Source organism: Equus przewalskii, chromosome 19, assembly GCF_037783145.1.
Source record: "Equus przewalskii isolate Varuska chromosome 19, EquPr2, whole genome shotgun sequence".
In the NCBI taxonomy this organism is placed as follows: Eukaryota; Metazoa; Chordata; class Mammalia; order Perissodactyla; family Equidae; genus Equus; species Equus przewalskii.
The window spans coordinates 42,087,599-42,113,629 of record NC_091849.1 but is presented as its reverse complement, the minus strand read 5'-3'; the positions used below and the strand labels follow the sequence as shown (position 1 = coordinate 42,113,629).

General features: G+C 37.2%; 1 protein-coding gene across 23 annotated transcripts in view; it reads right to left on the bottom strand.

Annotated features, from left to right (window-relative positions):
- The window catches only part of UBR2 (ubiquitin protein ligase E3 component n-recognin 2), a 126,246-nt gene that overhangs the window by 33,217 nt on the left and 66,998 nt on the right, over positions 1 to 26,031 (bottom strand). For 12 of the 23 annotated variants that reach the window (XR_011530095.1, XR_011530093.1, XR_011530094.1 and 9 more), the window contains 18 exons: positions 22,149 to 22,272; positions 20,270 to 20,377; positions 19,804 to 19,892; positions 17,751 to 17,849; positions 15,116 to 15,279; positions 14,928 to 15,027; positions 13,537 to 13,665; positions 12,248 to 12,431; positions 9,513 to 9,574; positions 8,756 to 8,866; positions 8,119 to 8,184; positions 6,625 to 6,747; positions 6,428 to 6,491; positions 5,159 to 5,283; positions 2,710 to 2,762; positions 1,649 to 1,751; positions 830 to 878; positions 256 to 410 (listed from right to left, as the gene is read on the bottom strand). Coding sequence is in view for 16 of the 23 variants with exons in the window: in XM_070586067.1 (XP_070442168.1) it covers positions 256 to 410; positions 830 to 878; positions 1,649 to 1,751; positions 2,710 to 2,762; positions 5,159 to 5,283; positions 6,428 to 6,491; positions 6,625 to 6,747; positions 8,119 to 8,184; positions 8,756 to 8,866; positions 9,513 to 9,574; positions 12,248 to 12,431; positions 13,537 to 13,665; positions 14,928 to 15,027; positions 15,116 to 15,279; positions 17,751 to 17,849; positions 19,804 to 19,892; positions 20,270 to 20,377; positions 22,149 to 22,272 (1,908 nt within the window). In the remaining 7 variants the exon portion in view is untranslated. Of the gene's footprint in view, positions 1 to 255; positions 411 to 829; positions 879 to 1,648; positions 1,752 to 2,709; positions 2,763 to 5,158; positions 5,284 to 6,427; positions 6,492 to 6,624; positions 6,748 to 8,118; positions 8,185 to 8,755; positions 8,867 to 9,512; positions 9,575 to 12,247; positions 12,432 to 13,536; positions 13,666 to 14,692; positions 14,784 to 14,927; positions 15,028 to 15,115; positions 15,280 to 17,750; positions 17,850 to 17,919; positions 18,019 to 19,803; positions 19,893 to 20,269; positions 20,378 to 22,148; positions 22,273 to 26,031 lie in introns of those variants that run through there. The other 11 variants (XM_070586068.1, XM_070586072.1, XM_070586070.1 and 8 more) reach the window with 5 other exon arrangements.

The following is a 26,031-nucleotide window of genomic DNA, read 5'->3' as shown; positions in this document are numbered from 1 at the left end:
AAGAAAAACAGGTCCAATCAATGAGAGGCAGGGTGGCCAACAGGACCAAGGCAATCACAACCGTGTGGTACAAAAAAATCCACCAGGCTCTCATTTTCATTGTCAGACACACAAGCACTAACAATATCCTATATTTCAAATTAAGATAACACTACATTTTTGTCTTACGGTTTCTGTGTACAGACACTGACAAGAGTATTCTGGCTTTAACTACAAAACCACTAAAATCTAAATAATAAATGTCTTCAAACCTACCCTTTGCAGCATGGACTCAGACCAGGCATATCCGTTGTGCTCTACAGCCCACTGCAGTATCGTCCTCATGATGCACAGCATCACATCTGACTGTAAGATGTTAACCAGGCTTGCAAACAGAGGGCAGAATGGAGGCAAAACTGGAGGCGGAAGTGCTGAAAACAAAGTTATTAGTTTCTTTTGTAGAACGTGCTGAAAAAACAAAAACAAAACTATCCCATTATTAGATACTTTCAATAGTCTTCACTCAAAGAATATTCATTAACATAAATCTTGAGGCTATGTTTTACTTTCTTAAGGTCAGTCAAATGCAAAAAAATAGCTCCATAAATAGCAGTACAAAGGACGGCCTTTCTTTTTCCTGGAAATGTCTTAAGATCTGAGATAAAACCACTAACCCAGAGGTGACTCAGTCGAGTACTTCTATATTAGCATATTTTGAGTCCTTTGAATGTTCCCTTGGAAAGCCAATACTTCAATCTTCTACTTCAAGCATAATCATTGTAGTCAATAGAAAACAATGTTTAACAAGTAACAGAGAATTACATGAGACTTTTGGAGAGATTAAAAATACCTGTATCTTCTCTATTTTGTCTTTTTAATTTCCGTTGAGCTTCCTCTGCCTAATAAGAAAGACAGCAATTTGGACAGGGAATTATAATACAAAACGACCTAAGACCTAGGACTACCAGCATAAGTTAATCGTTGTCATGTTATCTTCTGATTTTAGAAGATCCTTTCCCTTGGCTTTGTAGGCCCCTTCAAATTGACGCATAAAGTTAATCTTTCTTTCCCCACTAGAAGAATCCCCCAAATAAGCTCTTTCCTGCTTTAAAATGCAGGAGGAACAGATACAAGCAACACCCAAAACTCTAAGTTTGAGCTCTGTGACATGCATCAAAAACTAAACACAAGTTTCATGTTTCAGTTTTTGTTAATGACAGTTTCTGAAGAAGTATTTTAAGAGAAGACTGCAAAATTTAACTAGTCAAGAATGATTAGGAAAATTCCATAAGTCGCTATGGAAAAGCATAATGTTAAGTAGTAACAATTCTGAAATAAGTCAGCTGATTATAATACAGGTTGACAATTTGTCTTCAAAAGCCAGTAAAAAGCCAATAAAATACATACAAGTATATACGTGTGAGTAGGTATATAATCATATAGAGCTTATATGTGTATGCACAAAACATTGAAGAGAAAACCAAAAATGTTAAGTAGTGGTATTATAAGTAATCTGTACTTTTTCCTTTATATATTTTTATATTTTCAAATTTCCTACAATAAAAATATATCATTTTTCAATCTGAGAAAAGCAGTAAAAAAAAACACAAAACAGGAAAAAAAACAAACCCCAACTCTCCCTCACTACATTTTTAATTTTCCCAATTACCTTGGACTGCTCTGCCCTTGAAAAGTGATAGAAATACAAATTGAACTCTTTGGCGCACTCCGGTTTCAGTTCGTACATGCCTCGTCCTGTTAATCCAGGCTTCCTATGAAAAAAAGATCCTTAAAATATTATTACTAAAGTCATACGCCAATTCATGAGACAGTCTTAGACTACAAAATAAGAAAGAGAGCTCTTATACACTGCTGGTGGGTGTAAGCTGGTACTATTTTCTGTCGGTTAATCTGCACTCTATACTCAAAGCCCTGTGTGCATCCGTTTTACCCAGCACGTCCATTGTCAATTTACTGTCTTAACAGGACAAGTGAATGTTACAGTCACTGTAGTGGCAACAATTCAAAGATTAACAACTGGGAATAGGTACACACATTACGACATCTCCAAACAATCAAAACCATTAAAAGTGATGTTAATTTCTGTATTTTTACATGTAAAGATGTCTGTGATAAGTTGAAACCAAGCGGAAAAAAGTAGGTACAATTTTAGGGTTCAGAGAATCTTTTCTATAGTTTTTTCTATATTTTTCTAAAAGCTCATATTGTCTTTATAATCAACAAAAATAAAGACATTGCCAATGGGGTAGGGAGAAAGAAAAACAGGATTAAGAAGCGTCTCATCAACCTTAGGGGATTAACTGGTTTACTGATTGGGCAACACACTGGACACCAGAGAAGGCAGCATTCAGAGGCCATCCCACAACTTAGGCAGCACATTCAAAAGGAAACAAAGAAAGCAATTTTAAGAAGGCTCAGTGCATTTACCGGATCACCTGCTTAGGTTAATTTCATTACCTGAAACTATAAGCTATGAACACTTGGTCTGAACAGAATGAAAATCGTCAAAAAGCTACTTTAACTTGCTGAGCGCAGGGCCAGATCATAAAACCGAAATGCCAGTCAGAAATCTAGCTCAGAATTAATAATTGAATATGTTTGTCACTCTCTGCAAGCAACAAATTCATTCTCAGTTTCATCAAAGGAAACACTCTAAGGAAAATGAATGTATAAAAAAATTGAATGTGAAAAAATCAGAAGTAAACTCACTTGAAATGGGCAACTGCTTCAATTACACTCTCCATGCCAGTCTCCTTGTTCTCCTACAAGTACAGGAACTCAGTGAGCGTGTTTCACGTAAATAATAAAATCCGCCAGCACTCTGAGCACTGTGCTTTCATCTCATTAAGCCTCACACAGCAACTCTACAAAGCGGGTATACTATTACCCTGATTTTTACAGATGAGGATTCCATAGTAAACACAATGATTAATACACAATTAGGGGAACTTATTTGGGTAAGCTAACATTCATTCAGATTGATATCATTAATAAGTCATTATGGAATCAAGGTGACAGCTTTCAAAAATAAAAACAAGGGGCTGGCCCCATGGCCAAGTGTTCAAGTTCACGTGCTCTGCTGCAGGCAGCCCAGTGTTTCGTTGGTTCGAGTCCTGGGCGCGGACATGGCACTGCTCATCAAACCATGCTGAGGCAGCGTCCCACATGCCACAACTAGAACGACCCACAACAAAGAATATACAACTATGTACTGGGGGGCTTTGGGGAGAAAAAGGAAAAAATAAAATCTTTAAAATTAAAAAAAAAATAAAAACAAAAATACAAAGTATACGTAACATTAATGTTTAAACAAAATTTATGTAAGACATTTGTAACATTTTGTCAAATAGTTACACTAATTTCCTATCTATTGTTAGTAAAACAGCATTTCCCAAATCATATCCCATTCATGACAAAATGTTGATAGGAACTCTACGAATAGAGAACTCTCTGGTCAAAAATGTTTGGTGAATACAGCTCCCATCACTTTGTACAAGGCATGTACCACTTTTAAAGTGCTGTTTTAAATTTTTTTTTTCAAGACTGGCAGCTGAGCACCTGAGCTAACATCTGTTGCCAATCTTTTTTTTTTTCTTCTTCTTCTCTCCAAAGCCCGCCAGTACACAGCGGTATATTCTTGCTGTGAGTGCCTCCGGTTGTGCTGTATGGAACACCGCCTCAGCGTGGCTTGACCAGTGGAGCCATGTCTGTGCCCAGGACCCGAACCAGCAAAACCCTGGGTCAGGAAGTGGAGCACGCGAACTCAACCACTCGGCCACAGGGCGGGCTCTGGCCCCTGTTTTAAATTTTATTCTTCCTTATCCTAAAGCCTAAGTGAAACTACAATTGCTTCCTTATCTAACAACTCAGGATTCATTTCCTGCATTCAAAAGTACAAATAATTTTTATCCTGACTAGATATTTAGTGATATTGAGAAATTACTAATTATTGTTTTTTCAGGTGTAATAATGGTACATGGATAGGTTTTTCTAGAGGCCTTTACCTTTTAGATCAGTTTTCTCAACCTTGGCACTATTGACATTTGGACCAGATAGTTCTCTGTTGTGGGGGTCTGCCCTGTGCACTGTAGGGGATTTAGCAGCATCCCCGGCCTCTGCTCATTGGACACCAGCAGCACCACACACCCTGCCCTGAGAAGTGACATTGCCAAATGTCCCCTGAGGGCAAAATCATCCTTGGTAGAGAACCACTATTTTAGATATGTACAATTCTACTTATAGGTAAAATGGTAAACCTGGTATCCTTTACAAAATAATCCAGGGGGGGTGAGGGGATTAGTGGTTGGGGTATAGACAAAACAACGCTTGTCATCTGGTGAAGCTGGTGATGGGTTTGTTATACTATGTTTTCTATTTCTATAGATGTTTGAAATTTTTCATGATACAAAGTTTAAAAGAAGTATTACTATGCAACAAATACAGGTTTAAGTTCCAGAAGAATGAACATTAAGGCTGAAAGTTTTGATCTATGTTTCAAATTTGGGAACAGATTTTGAAAAGCTTCAACGCAAATACAAGTCCTTTCCCAACTCTGTGTGTTGGGTTTCTGAAAAGCCCCATCACTGACATATAGGTGGCTGAGGAACTTAAGATCCAGGGAGGGAAAGCAGTTACAATTAACCCATGAATGTCCATGTGAATATTATTTTACATTCACTAAAATGAAACAGATGGCTCACTAAGGAGAGTCTTCAGATGCTTCAGAAGGGAAAAGCTCCGGACAACTTTAGTTTACTCAACACAGCTGAGGAGGTGTTTCTCACTCTCACTTCCTTAATATACTAGGTTATAAAGCATTATCTTTACCACGGCAATTTTGTCTTAAAGACTCTACAACAACCCCTCTCCAATGGATACGTAAATTCGGTTCTAAGGATCATATTTACTTTTATTCAGTCTTTATCTCTTTCAAGGTTTCACTGTATAAGATTCTATTCCCATGCTGCTTTCCATTCCCAGTCTCTAATATTCTTTTTCTAGTTATTTCTAGTAAGAGTGAAGAGAGTTACACATGTCCTAGAACTGCCGTTTTTACAATTACGGAAAACATATACAGAAGTGAAGGTATACGTACATATTAGACTGACAGGTAGGGAAGGATTTCTATAATTTTCTTTTTTAAAATATAGGTACTTACATCTTCAGGTAAAGACTTTACCAATTCACTGTGAGCCATAGGTTTGATGCTCAGCTGATGGATAATCTCTCGCTTAATGTCATCTGTAGCATTTACCTGTCCAACTCCAGGACTAAACCTCTCTCCTGTCAACAGTGAGAAAGTATATATACACATATTTAACATAATCACAACGCTTATGTGATATCTACTTTTGTGTGTGTGTGTGAGGAAGATTGGCCCTGAGCTAACATCTGTGCCAATCTTCCTCTATTTTGTATGTGGGAATCTGCCACAGCATGGCTTAATGGTGGTGCATGGGTCTGCACTGGGGATCCGAGCCCATGAACCCTGGGCCACTGAAGTGGAGCGCACAAACTTAACCACTACACCACTGGGCCAGCCCCTAACATATACTTATAATTCATGCAACACAATTATTCTTCTTTCTGCGCAAGGGGATAGCAATGACTGGTCTTGTAACAAGCTAGAGTGAAAGCAGCTCCCAACCATCCTTCTGAGTGTCAGACACAACAGGTGAGTACCGGCTTTAGGCAGTGGAGAGAGACCTGGGATCAGAAGGTGGGAAAGGATCAGATGTAGTCAAGAATTGGTACAGCAGTAGAAGTACCAGTAGCCTAGAAACTGCTTTCACTCCATCTGCCACATGGTAGCAGGGAGGGAGAGCCTTCCTTTGTCCTTCTATCTAGTGGCAAATAAGATATCACTCCTGACAGTAGCCAGGATTCTCTGCTCTACAGACTGTAGAGAGTCCGAAATAGCAGGGGAGATGGGAGAAGGTAAAGGATAAAAGAATAGGAAAGTTGGACGAGGCAGGACTGAAAATACAGGCAATAAGAAAAGCAATCTCCATCTATTAACCACAGGTCTCCATTAGCCTGGAATTATTATATCTGAAGTCAAGACGCTTTTGCACCACAAAACCATGGAGGGAAACATAGCTGAGACAGAAAGTAACAGTAGAGAGCTCCTAAATATCCTATTCTTGCTTGCAAAATTCTCCTGTTCCCTTTCTTTTCCCTCCAATACAAAGAGTCTTCCAGTTATTCTGCTCCAGCAGTTGTACCCTTTCCTCTTTCCAGAGCACCACAGCGCAGCTACTCTCCACATTACAGTAACTAGAGGGGAGAGAAAGATGGATACTCGAATCTCCCTCCCTGGAAACTGGGTAACCACTCAAACAAAAGAAACATAGCTCAGAAATCCTGAACTATTTGCTATCACAAAAGCCAAAATCATTTATAAATGTCTCAAACAATCCAAACTTACCTACAAGCATTATAATGAGGTATAGCATTTCTTCTATTAGAGTGTTGTTTTGCTGAACTACATCCTGTAACAAGTGAGGGGAGATAAAGTTCAGAGATAAGAATATGAATACTGTATTATCTCCGATGATTAACATAACCAAAAATAGTGAACGATGCTTCTTTAATGAGTTGTGGTCTCATAAAACATGCTCTTACCTTGTGGGTAATCTCAGAACTAAATCTTTTCCCATAGTCTGGAGTACTGAAAATCTGGTAAAGTTCAAAGCGGCTGAGCATTATCATCAGGAAGTGATTTGGGTCCATCATGGACACACCTGTCTTTTTTTTTTTCATGTTTGAGATAAAGGAAAAGAAGAAGGTCAGAAGGGCTACTAAACAAGTAGTGAGAGAGATTTTGATCTGCACAAGAGCAAGCAGCTACTTGTTCACCAATCCCAACAAAAGATGGAAACCCGTTTAGCCCCAATCCCTTCTTGTGGCAGCTACAAGTGTGGACAGGACTCTAAGCTGGTAAAACAGAACAAAGCATAAACCAAACCCAACGAAAACCCCCTAGACCCACACATCAGAATAACATGGATTATACGTGCTCTTTCTTTTTAATGCTTTGAATTAATTGTATCCCTATGAATTCAGTTCCAAAGTTTATTTCAGGGTTCTCATCACTGCCTGGCATAAGGACTCGGAGAGAAATGTGGTATGGCAATTAAGCTTCTAGTATTTTTGAAATACATCCTATTAAACTCTTATCAAGAACTCTCAAACTAATTTTTGGTGATAAACGCTATAATAACTGAAGCGACAAGTTTTAATTCTCCTTTAATTCCATTTCTATAAAGGATTCTAAATCAACTTGGATTTCAATTCATTTAGAATCAATAATTTTTCTCGAAATTTACATTTTATAACTTTTTCTGTTATTTCTAAATCCATTCACCGATAATATGGAAAAATGACTATGTGACCAGCATTGTGGTATGCATAATGGACAAAAAAGGGAACAAATAACAGTTGGCACAGTTTAGTGGAAGGGAAGAAAAATAAACAGGCAACCACACTGCAGAGTCATGAACGCTATGGTGGGGAGAAGCCTCATGGTACGGGCCCTCCCAAAGGGATACTTAACCACGTTTTAGTGTGTCAGGAACGGCTTCCTGGAGAAAGTGACACTAAAATAAACACTAAGACATGGAGGAAAATCAGTTACTACGTAAATGGAAAAGAAAGGAGGTGGGGTGGGTAATCTAGGCAGCAAAAGAAATAAACATGCAGAATTTAACACTTAGGAGAGGGGACGATAAATCAGGGCGTTTTACCATAGTTAAGTATTGCAGAGCTTGAAAATCAGTTTAAGGGGTTTGGGTTTTTAACCAGAGGACAACGAAGAAAGAATGGCTTTCAGGTTTCTGTCTCTAACAACTGTTTAGACTGTTGAACAATTCACCACTGCAGGGAAGCCAAGTCAGGAAGAAGGTATGGAGGAAACAGGAGTTATTTTGAATATGTTAAATCGGAGATGTGCCCAGGAAATCTAGACAGCAATGTTCTATAGGCTGCTTGGAGCTCAGTAGACAGGGCTAGGCAAGAGTCACAGATTTGGGAGTGATCATAAGTGATTGGGTTCTGTGGAAATAACAGGAAGAAAAACACTCCCCACAACCTTTAAGTTTAATGCTTTTAATTCATTACCTGAAGCATTACTATATCCTTGTCAAACATTTCACGTCTGCACTTCACATTATGGTAGTAATAAATCTAAAAAAAATAATTATATTGGGTAAATAGGTTTTTATTTGTGCAGCTCCCTCCTCTCCCCACTCCCCAAAAGAGCACAGGGGTTTTGTCTAAGTGTGTGTAACCCACACACGTGTGCATGCACACACACACACAACCTGGTTTCCTCAACAGTTAATACTGTCTTAGTAGAGATTAATTAATTAGAAATTTCCAGATTACAGTGGTCACTCCATGGTTCACATTTTGCAGCCAACTTTCTGGGTCTCCCAACAAAGTTGCTTCTATAAAGTTTATAGCTACGAAAAATAGGAGAAAAAACCTACACCAAGCTTTGGTGAGGTTTAAAAATTAAAACTTCATGGGGGCTGGCCCTGAGACCGAGTGGTTAAGTTTGCACGCTCTGCTTCTGCGGCCCAGGGCTTCAGTGGTTCAAATCCTGGGCGCGGACATTGGTTTAACATTACAATTATCTTCGGAGACAATTTTAACATAGATACTCAACTTTCAATGACTAAGTACACTGAAAATTACAACCTGCTTTGAAGCCAAGGAATGGATTGAAAACTCTCCATAGAATTAAAAAACTTACCTGGTTTACTAGAGAGAAGCCATTTCTTCTCCACATTCCTGCATGTACTTGGGCACATAAAACAAGACATCTAAGAGGGTGTTCTATCAACATGGGTGGGCTCAGTTCACTCTGCATATAGAAAAAAACACAAAAATCCCAACTTCATAAAGAAGACTGGCTGATAGAGATGGAAGCTTTATATAAAACACAAGTTAAAATTATGTTATGGGATGTTTGTGTGATGGTTAACTGTATGTGGCCCCAGGTTTTGATTAACACCAGTCTAGACGTTGCTGCAAAGGTGTTTTGTAGACGTGATTAATATTTAAATCAGCAGACTGTGAGTAAAGCAGATTACTCTCTACAATATGGGTGGGCCCCATCCAATTAGTTGAAGGCCTTAAGAGAAAAGACTGAGGTCCCCCCAAGACTGAAGAAATTCTGCTCCCAGATTGCTTTTGGACTTTGGGCTGCAACGTCAACTCTTTCTTGAGTCTCCAGCCTGCCAGGCTGCCTTGCAGGCATGTTTCAGACTTGCTAGGCCCCATAACTGCATGAGCCAATTCCTTACAACAAATCAATCTCTTTCTGTCTCTTTCTCTCTCCATTCATACATGCACATGCACACATACACATGTACAAATACACACACTCTCTCTCTTTATTGGTTCTGTTTCTCTGGAGAACCTTGACTAATAAAGTTTGTTTCAAAGTGATTTCAAATACATGGAACATAATAAATAAGCACTGATTTTTAAGTGTTAGTATTACTTACTAGAGGTAGGAGCTCTGGAAATTTATATGCCACTTCACTTTTGCTTAATAATACATGCAAACCTGCATGGAACAACAAACAAAAAAGTATTTCTTTAAGTGAAAATCATTTAGGAAAAAAACCCCTAAATAATCACTCAACTTTATATCTAACTTCTTTTCCCTTTCTCTTTGGGACACTATCATGTTACAAATTAAGATATAAAATGAACTGCATCCATAAATGAAGCTTTTGAATTGTTATTGTCATGAACCTCTGTATCAAAGGCACATTAGAACTAGAGTCTTAATTACATGTACCAACATACACTGATGACATTTTATAGAAGTAAATGCTAGACATACAAACATAGCAAAAGCAGCTACTTAACTATCAAAGCAATTTATATACGTTATACCAACTTTAAGAGTCACACTTCACTGGGCCATGAAGTTTGTTCCCAATTGAAGTATATAGTAGTGAGAGACCCTTTTGGCAAGTGAACAGAGAAACTGGCCCTGCGATTCATGGTCTGCACTGATCTTGACCTCAGAACTTCCAGTACAGGATCAAGGCCTCTTTAGTTACTAACTGCAAAGGGCTCTTTTACAGCTTAACCTTAGTTTATTCTGCTAAGAATTAACTGTCCTGCTTATGTTGTTGTCTAAACAAAGAACACTTTTTATAATCTTATCAATAGCTGTTGGCCACTTGGTCAAGCCTGGTTTGAGGCTTTTCTCATCCTAGGAGACCTGCATTATGAATCCCATTCTAATAACTTGTACTCAACATCTGCCACTCAAGATCCATCAGCACACACTCCAAGTTGTTCCTGAACTGTTTTGTGTATATTTACTTAGCTCTCCAATTACATAACAAGCATTCAGGCCAAGGTTTGTAAAATACAGTGAGACAGAATGCTCAAAGTTGGTCACTGAGAAGACGTGTGGGAGATAAAGACCTAGGCAGAAACTAGCACATTTTCAGAGTCCTGGCTATTTTCCTTATTTTCCGCATCAGCTTCCACCCAGAAAACCAGACTGATAAAGGCAGAAAAGATCAGCAGCTGAGCTGGAGACAGGACCACTTTCCTGCATCCCAGCTGACCACTCTCACAGCACCATGCTGCGCCTGCCTGTGCTGAGGAGCACCAGTTCAGGATGCTCACAGCACTCACAGAAACAAAACTGGGCCTGAACAAGTCACAGGATTAAGAATCTTCTTCCCACAACCACAATTTCATTCTAGGTACCTATTTATTGTTCTATTTATTATACTATTGATATTCAGATGTTTAAGTTCTCTTAAATCATCACAATTTCAAGAAAAATCCAAAAGACTGTTGCGATGCTAGGGTCTATCAGCAGGATAATGTGATAATGCTCAGAACAAAGAAAAAATGCCTTGAGAAACAAAAGAGGGATCACTACAGATTCCACAGACATTGAAAGGATAATAAAGGAATACAATGAACAACTCTATGTCCACAAATTTGGTAACTCAGATGAAATAGCCAATTTCTTGAAAAATACAAACTACTAAAATTCACACAAGGAGAAACAGATAAACAGAACTGGCCATTTATCTATTGAAGAAACTGAATCAATAATTAACAACCTTTCAAAAAGGTAAGTACCAGGTTCATATGGTTTCACTGGTGAATTCTACCAACCATTTAAGGAAGAAATGATACCAATTCTGCACAATCTCTTCCACACACACACAGAACCACTTTCACATCATATTAAGTTACAGAGCCACTCACTCAAGATAAATTACAAATTGTGCAATGAGTAAAAATAACTACCTTTAGAATTTCTCCTTCCTACTGTCTGAGTTAAAAATGGAACTAAAAGGAATGTGAGCAGGATAAGAATTTCTGCAATCAAGAAATGTGGAAGGAAGCTGTACTGAAATGTGTCTGCAGAGATGGCCAAGTGCATATTCAAAGTTTTTGGCCGCTGCAAGGTGGAAACTTCAAATATTCTACCAAGTATAAATGGCCTGTAAATCAAGTGCTTATGATTAAAAAAACTATCACTTCAATTTGGGACTCACTGCTTAAAAAGGCTATCAATAAATGAGTAAGTAACAGCTTAGAGGGAAAGAAAATCTAGGCTGGTTTCTTTTTTTTTTCCTGCTTTATCTCCCCCAACCCCCCCGTACATAGTTGTATATCTTAGCTGCAGGTCCTTCTAGCTGTGGGATGTGGGATGCCGCCTCAGCGTGGTTTGATGAGCAGTGCCATGTCCGCGCCCGGGATTCGAACCAACGAAACACTGGGCCGCCGCAGCAGAGCACGCAAACTTTACCGCTCGGCCACAGAGCCAGCCCCTAGGGTGGTTTCAATTTATCAGCAATCACTTAAATGACAGACCAACTTGAGTTGTAACAACACAGACTTTGAAGCTGGGCTGAGTCAAACAACAAAAAGTGGTATCTGCAGTTAAGAAGGCTGAAGAGGCACTATGGTACAGTCATTATAAACACGGCTTCTGGGGCCAAACTGCCTCAAAACTCCTTGTCTGACTCCTTCTGCCATGTGACACTAATAAGCAAGTCACCTCTGTGTCTCAGTCTTCCCATCTATGAAACAAACTTAATAATGACACCTACTTTACAGGACAATGCGATGAGTAAATAAGTTAATGCATTTAAAACTCAGAATAATGCATAGTAAGTATTCAATAAATATTAACCACAAGCAACAATTTAAAGATAATTTCAGGGTTCTTTTTGGGGGAGAAATGCTTTACCTGCGAGTAAGCGAGACACTGGGAGGTGAATGCTAACTTTTTCTTGGGAAACACAGTATCTGATAGTTTCCACTGAATGTCCACAAATGCTTAATGTGATTGGCTGTTCACCATCAGTAAAACCACCATGGCACTGCATCAATACTGTAAGGCATTTCTTGTAAGCTTCAATTAACACTTTTTCCTAAAAAAGAGGAGTTCCTGTAAGTTACTCAAAAGGCTGAGTTTCTACAACATTGAATAAGCATCTCAAATTTGACATGAGTAAGTACCTCAAATATCATCACGGGCAAAATCAAACTCAAATCTTCCCTCCCCAACTTGGTCCCTCTTCCAGTGCCCCGTCTCAGCGAATGACACCTCTATACAGCTGTGAAAATCTGTAAGTTATTCCAACACCCTCCTTTCCCTCGTTCCCCAGTGTCTCATCTGTTACCAAGATGGCAATTTCATCTCTTAAATTTCTCTCAAACCTGGCCACTGATTATGTCTAGTAACTCAAAGGAAAGCCAAGCATCTCTCTATTAAATTCCCTGCTTCTGCTCTTGCCTCCATCTATCCATTCTCCACAGAGTAATCTTTAAAAACACGTAAACTGGATTATGTCACTTTTCGGCTTGGTAGTCTCTAATGGCATCCCACTTCAATTAGAACAAAATCCAAACTTCCTTCCATGGCCTCCATGGCCCTGCAAAGTCAGGTTTCTGTCAGTTTCTCTACTTTCGACCTCTGTGCTCCAACCAGAGCCTTCTCACAGCTCCCAGAACCACCACACTCCTCCTCATCACAGAGCATGATGCAGCTATCCCTGACTCAGGGATATTCTTGACTCTTTGATGAGTTAACTCTGACACATAAATTCAGATCTCATGGAGGCCTTTTCTGACCTCCTAACTTATACAGGCTCTTATCTAGATCTTATAGCCAAAGGAAGGCCAAAATAATTTTAAGACACAAAACAACTGTGCCAATAGTAAAACTTTATTTGTGGATAAATTTATAAACTATTCTTTTTATATGGTCAAAATCTAGATGAGATTATGGAAAAATGAAGATAATAACATAAGAGAAGAGAGAGTATGGATTATTTTCTCCTCTATCTATTTTGCAAGTTTTTTCTAAGGCTTCAGAATTTTAACTTTTACTGAATTAATAGGTTAAAGAGGAAAATAGGTTGTCTTATGAGCTAAGTATCACCACTATCCTTCCAAATCTCCTCAAAATTTACTTAGGAAGCTGTTTATTACCCCTCCTCTTCCATTTATCTCCTACTCCGGGAAGAAACTCACGTCTAAAGCACACCAGTCTTGCATCATTGAAATGACATGTGTTAATTTCATCTGCAGCGTGAAGGCTGCTTCCCACTCTGGTTCCATTTCAATATGCTGTCCTACTTGACGTGTAATTGGATCCATTCCCTTAAAGGAAGTGGAAAGATTTTACATGAATTAAAATTGTATTTGTTCTCTTACCTGGGAACTTAAGAAATAATGTAGAAGAAATATATATTGGGTACAAAAATATATAAAGTAAAAGTTTTAATAGGAAACTTCAAGTAGTATGAGAAGTCCAATTTCTTAAATTATATGTTTACATAACATTCTCTAAAATATAAATTTTAAAAATCCAAGTACAGAACGAATTATTTTAGAGGCAATCTTCTATAAGTTTTAGACAATAAAATATATACTTCACTGCAACAATCCTTTAAATTCCTTTTTAGCCCTATCATCTACAGAAAAAACTGTTAAATTTGATAGGCTTTAAAAATGTTATTAAATTTATAAATATATTTTATAATATACTAGAATAAAGTTTTAAAACTTATTCCTCTCTGCAATTTTCATAGACACTGAAAGAAAGCAAAACAAGAAAAAGAAACAGTATTTAAACAGAACTGATTAAATAACAGAAAATAGAGGACACCTCAAGTATTCAAAACGACGAAAGTAGATACTGTTTCTATACATACAAGAAAAAACACAGAAGTATTATAATAGATTAAATGACCTGAACCAACACAGGAACTAGAATACTTTCTAAAAACAATAGGTCAACTTTGCTTATTCCTTTCTTAAGAAAGCCAGATGGCTACTAAAAGAATCATAATGGTACTGCTCAGATTTTTTGAGATGTCATCTATCTTCTTACAGTTAAAAGCAGTTAAATATACCAGTTGGTTTCTGCTTTTAGATTCTATTATGTTTACAGGAGTGTTTCCAAAAAAGGGGGGGGGGGGGAGTTCTATGCTGTATCATATGACGTCAAGGAGAGAAAAAGAAATATGGAAACATTGAAAACAAACATTATAGTTTCATAAACAACTAACTTGACAATACTTCCATGTAAGCATATTAGAAAAAACAAACTTGCAATCCCCAAACAAAGAACATTAATAGTAATCAAAAGAATAACCAAATACAAAAGAACAGTAGATGCCAGAACCTTTGCTGGGATCTCATTCGCTCTACACCTTTCTAAGAGTTTCCAATTAAAGAGGAGCTTCTTGGTCCAAATTGTAGCCATCCAAATTATTCTTTTGGAAATGTGCCCAAAATGAAAAAAAAAAATGCATAGACAGAAAGGTGTTCAGTTCAATAAACAGGAACAACAACAACAAGTAAAGAAAAAAAAAGGAAAGTGAGTGCTTCTCTTTTAAAATGTGTCAGCTTATACACACCTGCATACATTTGAGTAATTCCAAAAAGGCATCAAATCCTTCTAGGAACTTCTCCCTCAGATCATCTGACCATTCAGTTGGTTTGCTAATTAATACATACCTGAAAAGGTAAAAATAGCAATGAATATATGGGTAAACGCTGCCATTTTACAAGTTCCAAGTGGTTTGATAATTAAACAAGAGCTTACTTGAGATCTAAAATAAGGCTCTGAACTCTCCTAAACTTGAAGGCCTGTAAAGCAGTATATCGTTCAAACTGAAACCTGCCCTGGGTATCTCGATGTCTCAAGTGATCCATAAAAGTCTTAATGATAATGGTCATCAGGTTTTCTTCTGTGATGAGCATCCGAGCCTAGAACAAAGTGTATCACAGTACATGGTAATCAAAACGTAGTTAGCAGAAAGCTAAAAAAAGCCAACGCTGGTTAGCTCTTTCAGTTTAAACCTTCTCAACACAAAAATATCATATCATAAACATATTACTGTGCATTTCTAAATAATAATTACTTACTCCAATTGCCACGTGTATGAAGTAACAACTACATCAAGGAGAAAGATCCAGAATGTTAGGAGACAGATCCAAGGCTCATTATTTAAAGACAATTCAGGGTGGGGGGTCTGAACCAGTTGCAAATTTTCCTTAACTGAGACATTTTAGACACCTAAAATGGTATGGTATAATTATTCTAGGATCCAGAGGTTTGTATCACAGATTCTGTAGAACTCAGTATGAAACTGTATTGCCTCAACTCCTTAGTTGAGATTTACTTTTTGTTTTGTTTCTATGTATAGATATAAATATCTATGTATTTTTGAATAAGCAAATACATTTAAATGATGCAAAAAACAATAGGTAAAAAGTAAGACTCAGCTCCCGAGGTCCCCCTTGCAAAGGCAATCTCAGCAGTTTTCTCGCATACTCTTCCAGAGATGGTGTACGTGTGTATAATATATACATATCTGTATTTTTACACACATATACGCACTTATAATACTTAATACTTAATACTTAATAATGAATTAAGTGTTAATAAGTAGATATAAGTACAGATATGTATAATTATATCTATCTCTCCCCCTAAAGGATGGCATGTTACAAACATTGTCCTGTACTTTCATGTTCCACTTGATATATTTTTAGAGATTATCCCATATTAGTTCATATAAATTCCCTCATTCTTTTTAACTATCACCAGGTACTCCTTTCTATCATACTTTATTTAGCCAGGCTCTTCCTGGTGAGATATTCGGGTTTTTTTCCAGCCCTACGCTATTTATTACAAAAGATGCTACAAGAAATATCTACTATGTACAGTTGCAAGGACATTTATAGAATAATTTCCTAGAAGTGGAATTACCGGGTTAAAGTGTATGTACATTTTAAATTTTGACTGATGTCACCAAACTGCCTCCTCAAAGCAGCTTACCAATTAATATGTCCATCTACAATGTGCCTTTCCCCTCATGCCCTCAATAACATAATGCAACTTCAAACATTTTGGTCTTCGCCATTCTGATGGTTTTAATTTGCATATCTTACTATGAATGAAGTTGAACATTATTTCATAACAATTTGCATTTTCTTTTCTGCTCCACAATGAAGTCAGAAAGTCTAATATTATTTTGAATACTGCATTATTACTCAGACATAAAAGACCATAGATGTCCTCCCAATTTTTAGCCTAAGTTCCAGGGTATTACTGGTGCTGGGCGACCACTTAACCAGCTCTCACATTAGTCAATATCAGGTAATTAGCGACACAGAAAGTTGCATCAAAAAGTAGGACAAAATAATGCAGAAGATAGAAGTCTAAGAACATAGTAAAGTTGTATTCTAACATAGATTTAAGTGCCAAGGTCATGAGATAAGGGGACAACCTATATAGTGAAATATACCTTTGAAAAACTCTTAAATTATCATCACATTGCCAGGACTTAGGCCTCAAGAAGCTCAAAAGTCAACCGGATTAACTTCTATTAATTTTCCTAGACAGTGAAGATTAAGGTCAAGTTTGAAGGAGGGGAGGTGTTCATAGGTTAAGTAAAAAGATTTTGCTTGTTGTTTTTATTTGTTATTATCAGTTGATTTTGAGGAAGTTAAATGAGTATGATGCAATTTCACTGACCTAAGAAAAAACTGTACAGCATCCTTACAAGACTTACAACAGGTAGTAAAAGCAAGATTGGTGGAGAGACAACTGAATACTGGTGGAACGTAAACCTCACCAATCAAGGCACTTATTAGCATTTTCAGTTTAAGACAAATTTTAAAGGAGCTGGTTCATCCACGGCATAGTTTTAGATTGGATTCTAATTGTCTTTACTGGGTGCCAGGTGAAAAAGTCAATAGGGTGGCCCATTAGTACTGTCCCATTAAAATAGGGAGTTAGGCAGGCATTTTTTACTTCTATGAGCAATAAGTGAAACTTAGTACAAGAGCACCCAATCATTGTGATTCAAATGCCTTAGCTACCCTTTCCCTTATTAAGGAGAAGGGGGTTTCTCAAAATGTGAGATTATACACAATATGCTGTCTGTTTCTAACGGATAAATTTGTTAAACTGATCAGCTTCATTTTAATTCATAAGTTCAAAACCTCAGGAAGTACTACGAGAAAGTACAGAAAGCTTAAATGACTTTTTCCCTCTAGACTACATATTCAAGGATATGTTCTAGTACGGTTGAAGGTGTATGAAGTCTGATCACCCATTAATAAAACGTTATTCTATTCAGGAATACACAGATCTTAGTTCCCTATTACTTTAAGGCTTTACTTCTGTTAACGGAAAACAAGAAAGTTCTTCTTAGTCTTTCAGTACTTACAAGTGAAGGAACCGTGAATATCTGAACCGAGAGGTCTGCGATTGAAAACTCTCTGTCGTGGTCATCTGTCACATAATCACTCTGCAAACGCTCATAGTTCTATTAAGAAGGCAAAAAAAGGCAAGGAGTGCCAGCTATCAGTTACAAAGAAAAGGCAAGCACTACTCACCAAAGTAGGTGCGGTGAAGAACTGGACAGACAGAGCAGTCACGGACACTGCTCGCTCGTGATCATCCTCCATAAAATCTCTCTGCAACTGCTGGTAATTCTAAACAACAAGGGGGAGATTCACCTCTAATCCACATCGACCAAATGTTTAAGGATTATAACGAAAAGTCAGTGCTGGAGGAGTCAATAAGGTAACAATGCCATGAGAATGATAACTGGAATGATTTCCACCAATTAAATTCTGTATCAATACTGATTCGCTACACAGTCTTCTGGAGCACAATGGCAGCTGATGAGTTCAAACAGGAGTAACAGCTGCTGAACAGCTGGGATGTCACCGTACACTGGTGGGGCTAAACCACAGCAGCTTTTCTGATGAAACCAGACTTTCATTACTTCTAGATGCAAATCAAAACCAGCCGATGGCTTTTTCAAAGTACACATGTTTGAGCCCAACTCTTGGTGAATATGCTTCAGTAGGTTTGAGAATGGAACACAAACACATGTACTTTGAAAGAGCTCCCCAAATGATTCCTTGCTTAAGAACTCCTAATTCAAGTGAGTAATAATAACAAAAAAAAAAGCAGTTAGCTTAATCACACACTGCTAAAAGGGAGAAGAACATAACTGAAGAATACCAACAACCTAGAGTTCATAATCCCTATATACTTCAACTCAGAGTTCATGATCCCTATATACTGTGTCTGGTATTTTCGCCATAAGCACCTCTGTCCTAGACACCTTTGCCGCAAATATTGTCACCACATAACCAACTGGCTGTAAGGCAATTTTACCATAAAAGATACCTGGTTTGAGTTTGGTTTCAACTAGAAAATATGGTGATAAAACTTACTAGAAGTATGAAGTGAAAGAGTGTAAAGTCAAGATTGCATACTCTACCAGAAAATGATAACCTATTAATTTGCAAATTCTTTGGTGAGCACAGTCACCCCTCCCACCCATCAAAACCAGAAGTTTATCAAGCTATGGCAGATCTAACAGAGGCGGCTAATAATTCACAACATTAATTATCGATTCTTTAGCTAATTTAGACATAAGAGCTTGTTCTCTAACACTGTCTTTACCAAATTTATCATGCAATATTCGAAGTTGGAGGCAAAGGAAGAATCAAGCTCCTCCTCTACCTTCCAAAAAAAGAAATGGTTATGTGGTTTCTAATGTATATAAGTTTCTTGAAAATGGTGAAAATTTTTGGATATTTGATAGGAGAGAAAGTGATGTGGACAGAATTTTGCTGTCTGGCACAGAACCTGGCTAGGACGATATGGTGAAATATAAGGACTGGGCATGTGATGGACTATTTAAGTGTAGTCCAGACATGTACCAATGTTTCATTATGTCCTTTTTAATGTCCCTTTTTTGTTGTTGTTATTTTATCTTTTACGGTAAAATTGCCTTTCAGCCAATTAGTTACGCAGTGAAAACACTTGAGGCAAAAATGCTTTCGGCCAAGATGTCTGCGGCAAAGATACTTACTGAGAAAGCACCTAGAACCCATATATATACATGGCCATTTCAACTAAGATTATCTTTTGCTTATACAAATTTTAATAGGAGTAATACCATAATTCACAATGGCACAGGTTAAATTCTTCAATTATCATTTCATATCACACAGACTGCACAGATGGATATTCATATTATCCTGGCAGGTGATGAACAAGAAAAGCCTCACTGCTGGAATTTTATTGTATTGATAAGAGAGAAAAAATCATTTATGAAGTTTCTTAGACTTTAAAATCAACACACTGACATATTACTATTAGCTGCTAATTTTACAAAGCCTGAATATAATCATGGGGTACAGTTACTCTGTATATAACCTGACTATTTTGTTAATCTTCAAAACTGGGAAACTACTTACCTTTGCAAATCGAACGGCAAACAGTTTCTTGTATTTCAAATCCATAAGTAGACTACTCATGAACAACTGATGATACACACTCCTAGCACCTTTTACAAAAAAAGCAGATGTAAGATAAGGATATACCAAACAAGCCAAAAATTACATTTCCAAAATTTTTATATGATCAGTTGTACTTTAATTCTGAAGAGCAAAACTTTACATGTTCCTCAGTATAAAATACTGGCAATTTGTTTCTTAAAAAGTCAGTTTTTCTAAATAAAGTTTTCTAACAGAACTTAAGGTTATTTAATTTGGGTCATGGATTCCAAAATCCGTGTTTTTCCCCCAAAGAATAAAACTACATGTGCTAATTCTAAAAACCATAAACATGTTTGTTAAATACCTTCCCAAATGAAAAAAAACTCGAACATTCCAATTACCTATGTAGGCTCCCCTACACTTTAAAAGCAGTTAAGAGGTTCACCTTTCCACAGTTTGGAGTCACTCAGCATCAACCTGTCCACTAGAGAAGAGTTTTCACCATCTGGCCCTTCTTGTAAACCAACTTGACACAAAATTCGGCGAAGACCATCTTAAAACAAGAAAAAACGCAGTCACAAAACAGTAACTTCAAATATTAAAACAAAATGGCGTTTTAGCAGAAATGTTCAAATGGATCCACAGAGTTTTACAAAAGGTGAAATGTATTCAGAAAAAGTAAACATATTAACTATTTTATTAGCATTTTCACAAAAAGGAGAAAAATTCCAAATCTTACATTATATACCAAGTCCCATTCCAGAATATCAAAATATATGCCTATTAGAAAGGCAATGATCTCTTTAATAAAAGAGCAAAGCATCCAAAAACTACAGACATAAACATTGTTCTTTAAGCACCTATGCTAATTAAACCAGATTATAGTAAAATTGCTACACATCCCATGATAACTGAAGGCAGGCATACTACCACTTAAAAGAAAGAATGCATGACCTCTGTACTGTAATGTGTACCAGTCCATTTTATTAATGCTATGTAACTTTACATATTTATTCTTCATTCACTGAACAAAAATTCACTGGGTACCTACTGCTATACTATGTGCAAGGCCCTGAAAGACAAATTCTTATATCTTCTAAATGGTAAATTTAAAAAGTTCTTCAAATATAAGCATTAACATAAACAAAACTTCAATACCTTTTGTTTCATACTTTATAATTAAAATTGTTTTTAGTTTTCTACAAGCATGCAAAATAATCAGGAAAAAATGGAATAACTTTTAAGTTTAATAATAAAAGCCACCAAATAGAAATTATTTACAAGGCTAAAGAGAAAACCTTATTAAAAAACCTTATAAAACTCATAAATTAAGTATTAAATAATAGATTATAAGGTCTTTAAATTATTGATGGTAAATATCTCAACGAAAATAGCTTCCATGATACTATTCATTAATACTGTTGCACCATACTTGGCATACAGGTATCCAATGGAAAACACTAAAACTAAAAAAAAAAAATGAGGATAAGAAAAATAACTGGAAAGACATTTCAAAGGCAAGCAAACATGTTCTCCTAAATTTCCACAGCTCCATATTTTCACCTGTCAGTTCACAGTGTGGCAATGCCCTTTCTAAAGGCCTTTCAGCACAAATGTTTCAGAAACGTTCTTTACAGTAAACACTGTAATGTCATGTCTGAAGAACAGTGTGACACATAGCTTGGATCTACTCCTGTTTTACTCTTTAGTGTTATACACCAAACTTGTATTTTTGGCGTTGGACATGAGGGTTCTTAATTCTGCTACCATTACATTAAAAAAGATTACCTAATTTGCAGACTGTGGAAAAACACAAAACCAAATAAAGATCAGTAACTTCAAATTTGAAAATTTTCAGAGTTACCAGTTACTAGTACCAAAAGTTGCAGGAGTCACAACAAAGATATCAACATTAGTGTTTTATCCTTTAAACTTCTAATCATTGAGGTTTCATTTACAGGAGCATTTTTTTAGCTTGCTCAGTGGAAGAGTTCCACAGGATGCTCCGTGAAAAAAAAAAAGGTTCTTTTATCAAGTTTGTGAGATTTCGATCTCATTAGCACATTACAGTCATTTATAATTGTTTAACCCAACGTTTCCTGCATTTATTTGACCACAGAATCCTTTGTGTGAATATAAAACAGTCCTGTGAATCAAAATTTGGGAAACAGGTTCTTCTGTGCATAAAAGATATTCTGAGATGGTATTTAAAAATGTGAAATTAAAGCAAGAAATTATTCCACTTGACAGTTTTTCCAGAACAGTTTTGCAAGTGCATATGAGCTCATTTTTAAGTCAATTAGCACAAGCTTTCATGAACCTACCTGAGTACCCAATAACGCTTCCCAGCCAAGACAGAACTTTCAAGCCAAAACTCTGATGTGCAACAAGAGACGAGTGCATGACTTGAACTTTCAGCGGCTTGGTCTGCCTACTACTGGTATTTCTCTTAAAGAGAGACGGCGGGATGAAAAACAAATTTAAAAAGGTTATTTTATAGAAAACTAATATTTTCACTTAATATAACTATACTCTCATCACTATAGGAGAATTTTTTACATGTGAAAGAGAAATACTACTTGGCTTGCCTTACTCAGACCCTAATTTTTTAAAAGGAATCTTAAAACTCACAAAATGTAAGAAGTTAAAGCTTATGAGTAACCTGAATCTTTGGGTCCTATATTTGAAAATCCACCCCACCAATTATAAATTATTTAAATGCTTAAATTTGCTTTATGACTTTAATTTCTAAATGCAATTACACATTTAAATAATTTATTTCATTGCACAGATGTGATGTTATCAATACTCTAAAAAAGTTATAGCAAAATACACATAAAAATTTCCAGCTTAACCATTTTCAAATGTACAATTCAGTAGCATTAAATACATTCACATTGTTGTGTAACCAATCTCCAGAATTCTTTTCATGTTGCAAAACTGAATCTCTGTACCCATCAAACACTCTAGGTACATCATGCAAGGGGAATACAGTATAAATACAGTATTTATCTTTTTGTGACTGGATTACTTCACTTAGCATAAAATCCTCAAGGTTCATCCATGTTGTAGCATATATCAGAATTTCTTTTCTTTTAAAGGCTGAATAATATTCTGTTGTATGTATACGGATTTTGTTTAGCCATTCATCCACCGATAGACACTTGAGTTGTTTCTCCCCTTCGTCTATTGTGAATGATGCTGCTATGAACGTGGGTGTACAAACATCTCTGAGACCCTGCTTTCAATTCTTTTGTGTATATACCCAGAAGCATTGCTGGATCATACAATAATTCTATTTTTAATTTTTAGAGGAAACACCATACTGTTTTCCACAGTGGCTGCACCATTTTACATTCCCACTAAACAGTGCACAAGGGTTCTCTCTACATCCTTGTCAACACTTTTGATTTTCTGTTATTGTTTTGTCTATAATAGCAATCCTAATGGGTATGAGGTGGTATCTCACTTTGGTTTTTATTTGCATTTCCCTAATGATTAGTAATACTGAACATGTTTTCTTGTGCTTAGGGGCAATCTGTATATCTTCTTTGGAGAAATGTCTATTTACAGCCATCAAAACTTTTTACTTAACATGTTTTTTCCCCTTTTCTTTCTTTCTTTTTTTTTTTTGTGAGGAAGATTAGCCTTGAGCTAACATCTGTGCCAATCTTCCTCTACTTTGTATGTGGGATGCCTCCACAGTGTGGCTGATGAGTGGAGCAGGTCTGCACCTGGGATCCAAACCCTGGGCCGCTGAAGCAGAGCACATGCAACCACACAGGCATAGGGCCAGCCCCCTCTTTTCATTTTTCATTTGGATTATCTTTCCAGTCCCCCTTCATCCCATCTCCATAACCCACATTAATAAAGTACATCTTTGCATAGCTCTTCATCTACATAGATTATACACGTACACGTTATTATAAAGACTTTGATTTATAAAAATGGGATGCTATACATACTCTTGTGCATCTCTGCGTTAACCGATTTTTTTGGTTAATGACTCATAATATTCTGTGGTGTGGATTTATTCCAACATCCTCTAGAGAAGGGCATTCATATTCCCTGTTTTCAGTCTTCTGTGACTACAAAAAAAGCAGTACTGAGTATCTTTGTACACAGCTTACTGCTGCTTATATTTCTATGGGATAAATTCCTAGGAGAGATAAAATTTTAATAGATGCTACCAGATTTTTTTCCAAAAATGCTGCAGCAATTTATTTTTTACACAAATATTCTTAACCTCTGAAAGCAAAATATTTTATCACTCTAATTTCTCCATTCTGATAGGTATGAAATCTCCCGTCATTCTACAGATTACTAGTGAGCTCAAGACTCTTTTCACATATATTGACCACCTAGATTTTGTTGTGACTGGCTTTTCATATCCTGTGTCCATTTTTCTATTTTGTTGTTTGTTCCCTACTTGATAATCTCTGAGTGCTATTTATCATAAACATTAAATATCTATCCTCTGTGTTAGAAATAATGTTTCTAAATCTACTATTTGTCTACCTACTTTGTGGAATATTTTGCTATGCAAAATTTTTATGTAGCCAAAAATATGTTTGTTTTCTAACTCCTGAGGTTCGAGTCTTGGTTAAGAAGCTCTGCTCCTCCCTTAGAATGTACCTGTAGTTTCCTAGATTTTCCTTGTACTAGTATTTATTTTTGGACTTTCTATTCTACATTATGAATCTGTCTATGCAAATACCACCAGAGATTCCAAATAACAATTTTTTAAAAAAGGAAAAACGGGTGACATCAGCAACATGGCACGTGAGCTAACCCGGGACTCTCTCCCCTCCAAAGTACAACCAAAAAGAGCAACTGCTTTCCAACCAAAAAAACAATCCTAATAACAGAAATTGTCAGAGACCCACAGCAGCCAAACGACGGAAGGCGGAGAGGCTGCAGCCGCCCTCGGAGCAGCTGGAACGGGGTAGGAGAGAACTTCGCTCCCTCCCCTAGAGACTGGGATCGTCGCCGTGGGTGAGGGAACGAGCAAGGGAGGGGCTGCGCATGGGGGGATCGTCGAGGACTCCCACCTCCCGGGCAGAAACCCTCTAATAGGGGAAAGCTTTCACGTGGGGGAACCCCAGCAAGCCAGGGCCCTGGGAGGCCAGAAAGTGAAAGCTGATCCAATACAGGTCGGTGTGAGCGAAAGTGCTCCTCCTCCCCCCACCCACGCTGGGCGCCGCCATCTTGGCTGGAGGCGCAGGGCTCAGAAAACAAGCCTCTCGACCCCCATCTAGTGGCGACAGGCTGTAACTGCAGCCGAATAATAGCATCATGCACAAACACCGCTCCTCTACCATCCAGCAATTTATAAAAGCTCCAGTCCAAAAGGAAAACAATAAAAATACAGAAGTAGGTCCTGAGGGCTTGGAAATGAGTAAACTAAGTGAAGAGGAGTTCAAAATAGCTATCCTCAAAATATTCAATGAGGTAAAGGGAAATATATAGAAACAAGTCAATGAGTTCTGGAGTTACTTCACAAAAGAGACTGAAAACTAGAGGTGAAAAATACAATGGATCAGATACAACAGAATACGGGTTCCCTGAATGCCCGTAGACACAACAGAAGAGCAAATTAGCATAATCTAAGATAGACAGGCCGAATGGCTCCAGACAGAGGAAGAAAGAGAACTAAGAATTAAAAAAAACTGAAGAAAATCTCAGAGAAATAGCTGACTCAATGAGAAAATGCAACTTAAGAATCATCAGGATTCCTGAGGGCATGGAAAAGGAAAATTGAGCAGAAAGTGTGCTCAACGAAATAATAGATGAGAAATTCCCAAATCTAGGGATTGAGACAGAAATGTGTGGAGGAAGCTTTCAGATCTCCTAGATTTGTCAATGTAAAAGACCTACTGCAAGGCACATAGTAGTAAAAATGGCAAAAATGAAGGACAAAAAAAGAATACTCAGGGCAGCAAGGCAGAAGAAAATAACCTACAAAGGAACGCCCATCAGACTTTCAGCGGATTTCTCTACAGAAACCTTACCAGCTAGGAGAGATTGGAGTGACATATTCAAAACTTTAAAGGATAAAACTCTTCAGTCAAGAATACTCTATCCAGCAAAAATATCCTTCAGATATGAGGGAGATATTAAACCTTTTCCAGACAAACAAAAGCTAAGGGACTTTGTAGTCACATGACCTCTACTACAAGATATCCTCATGAAGGCTCTCATACCTGA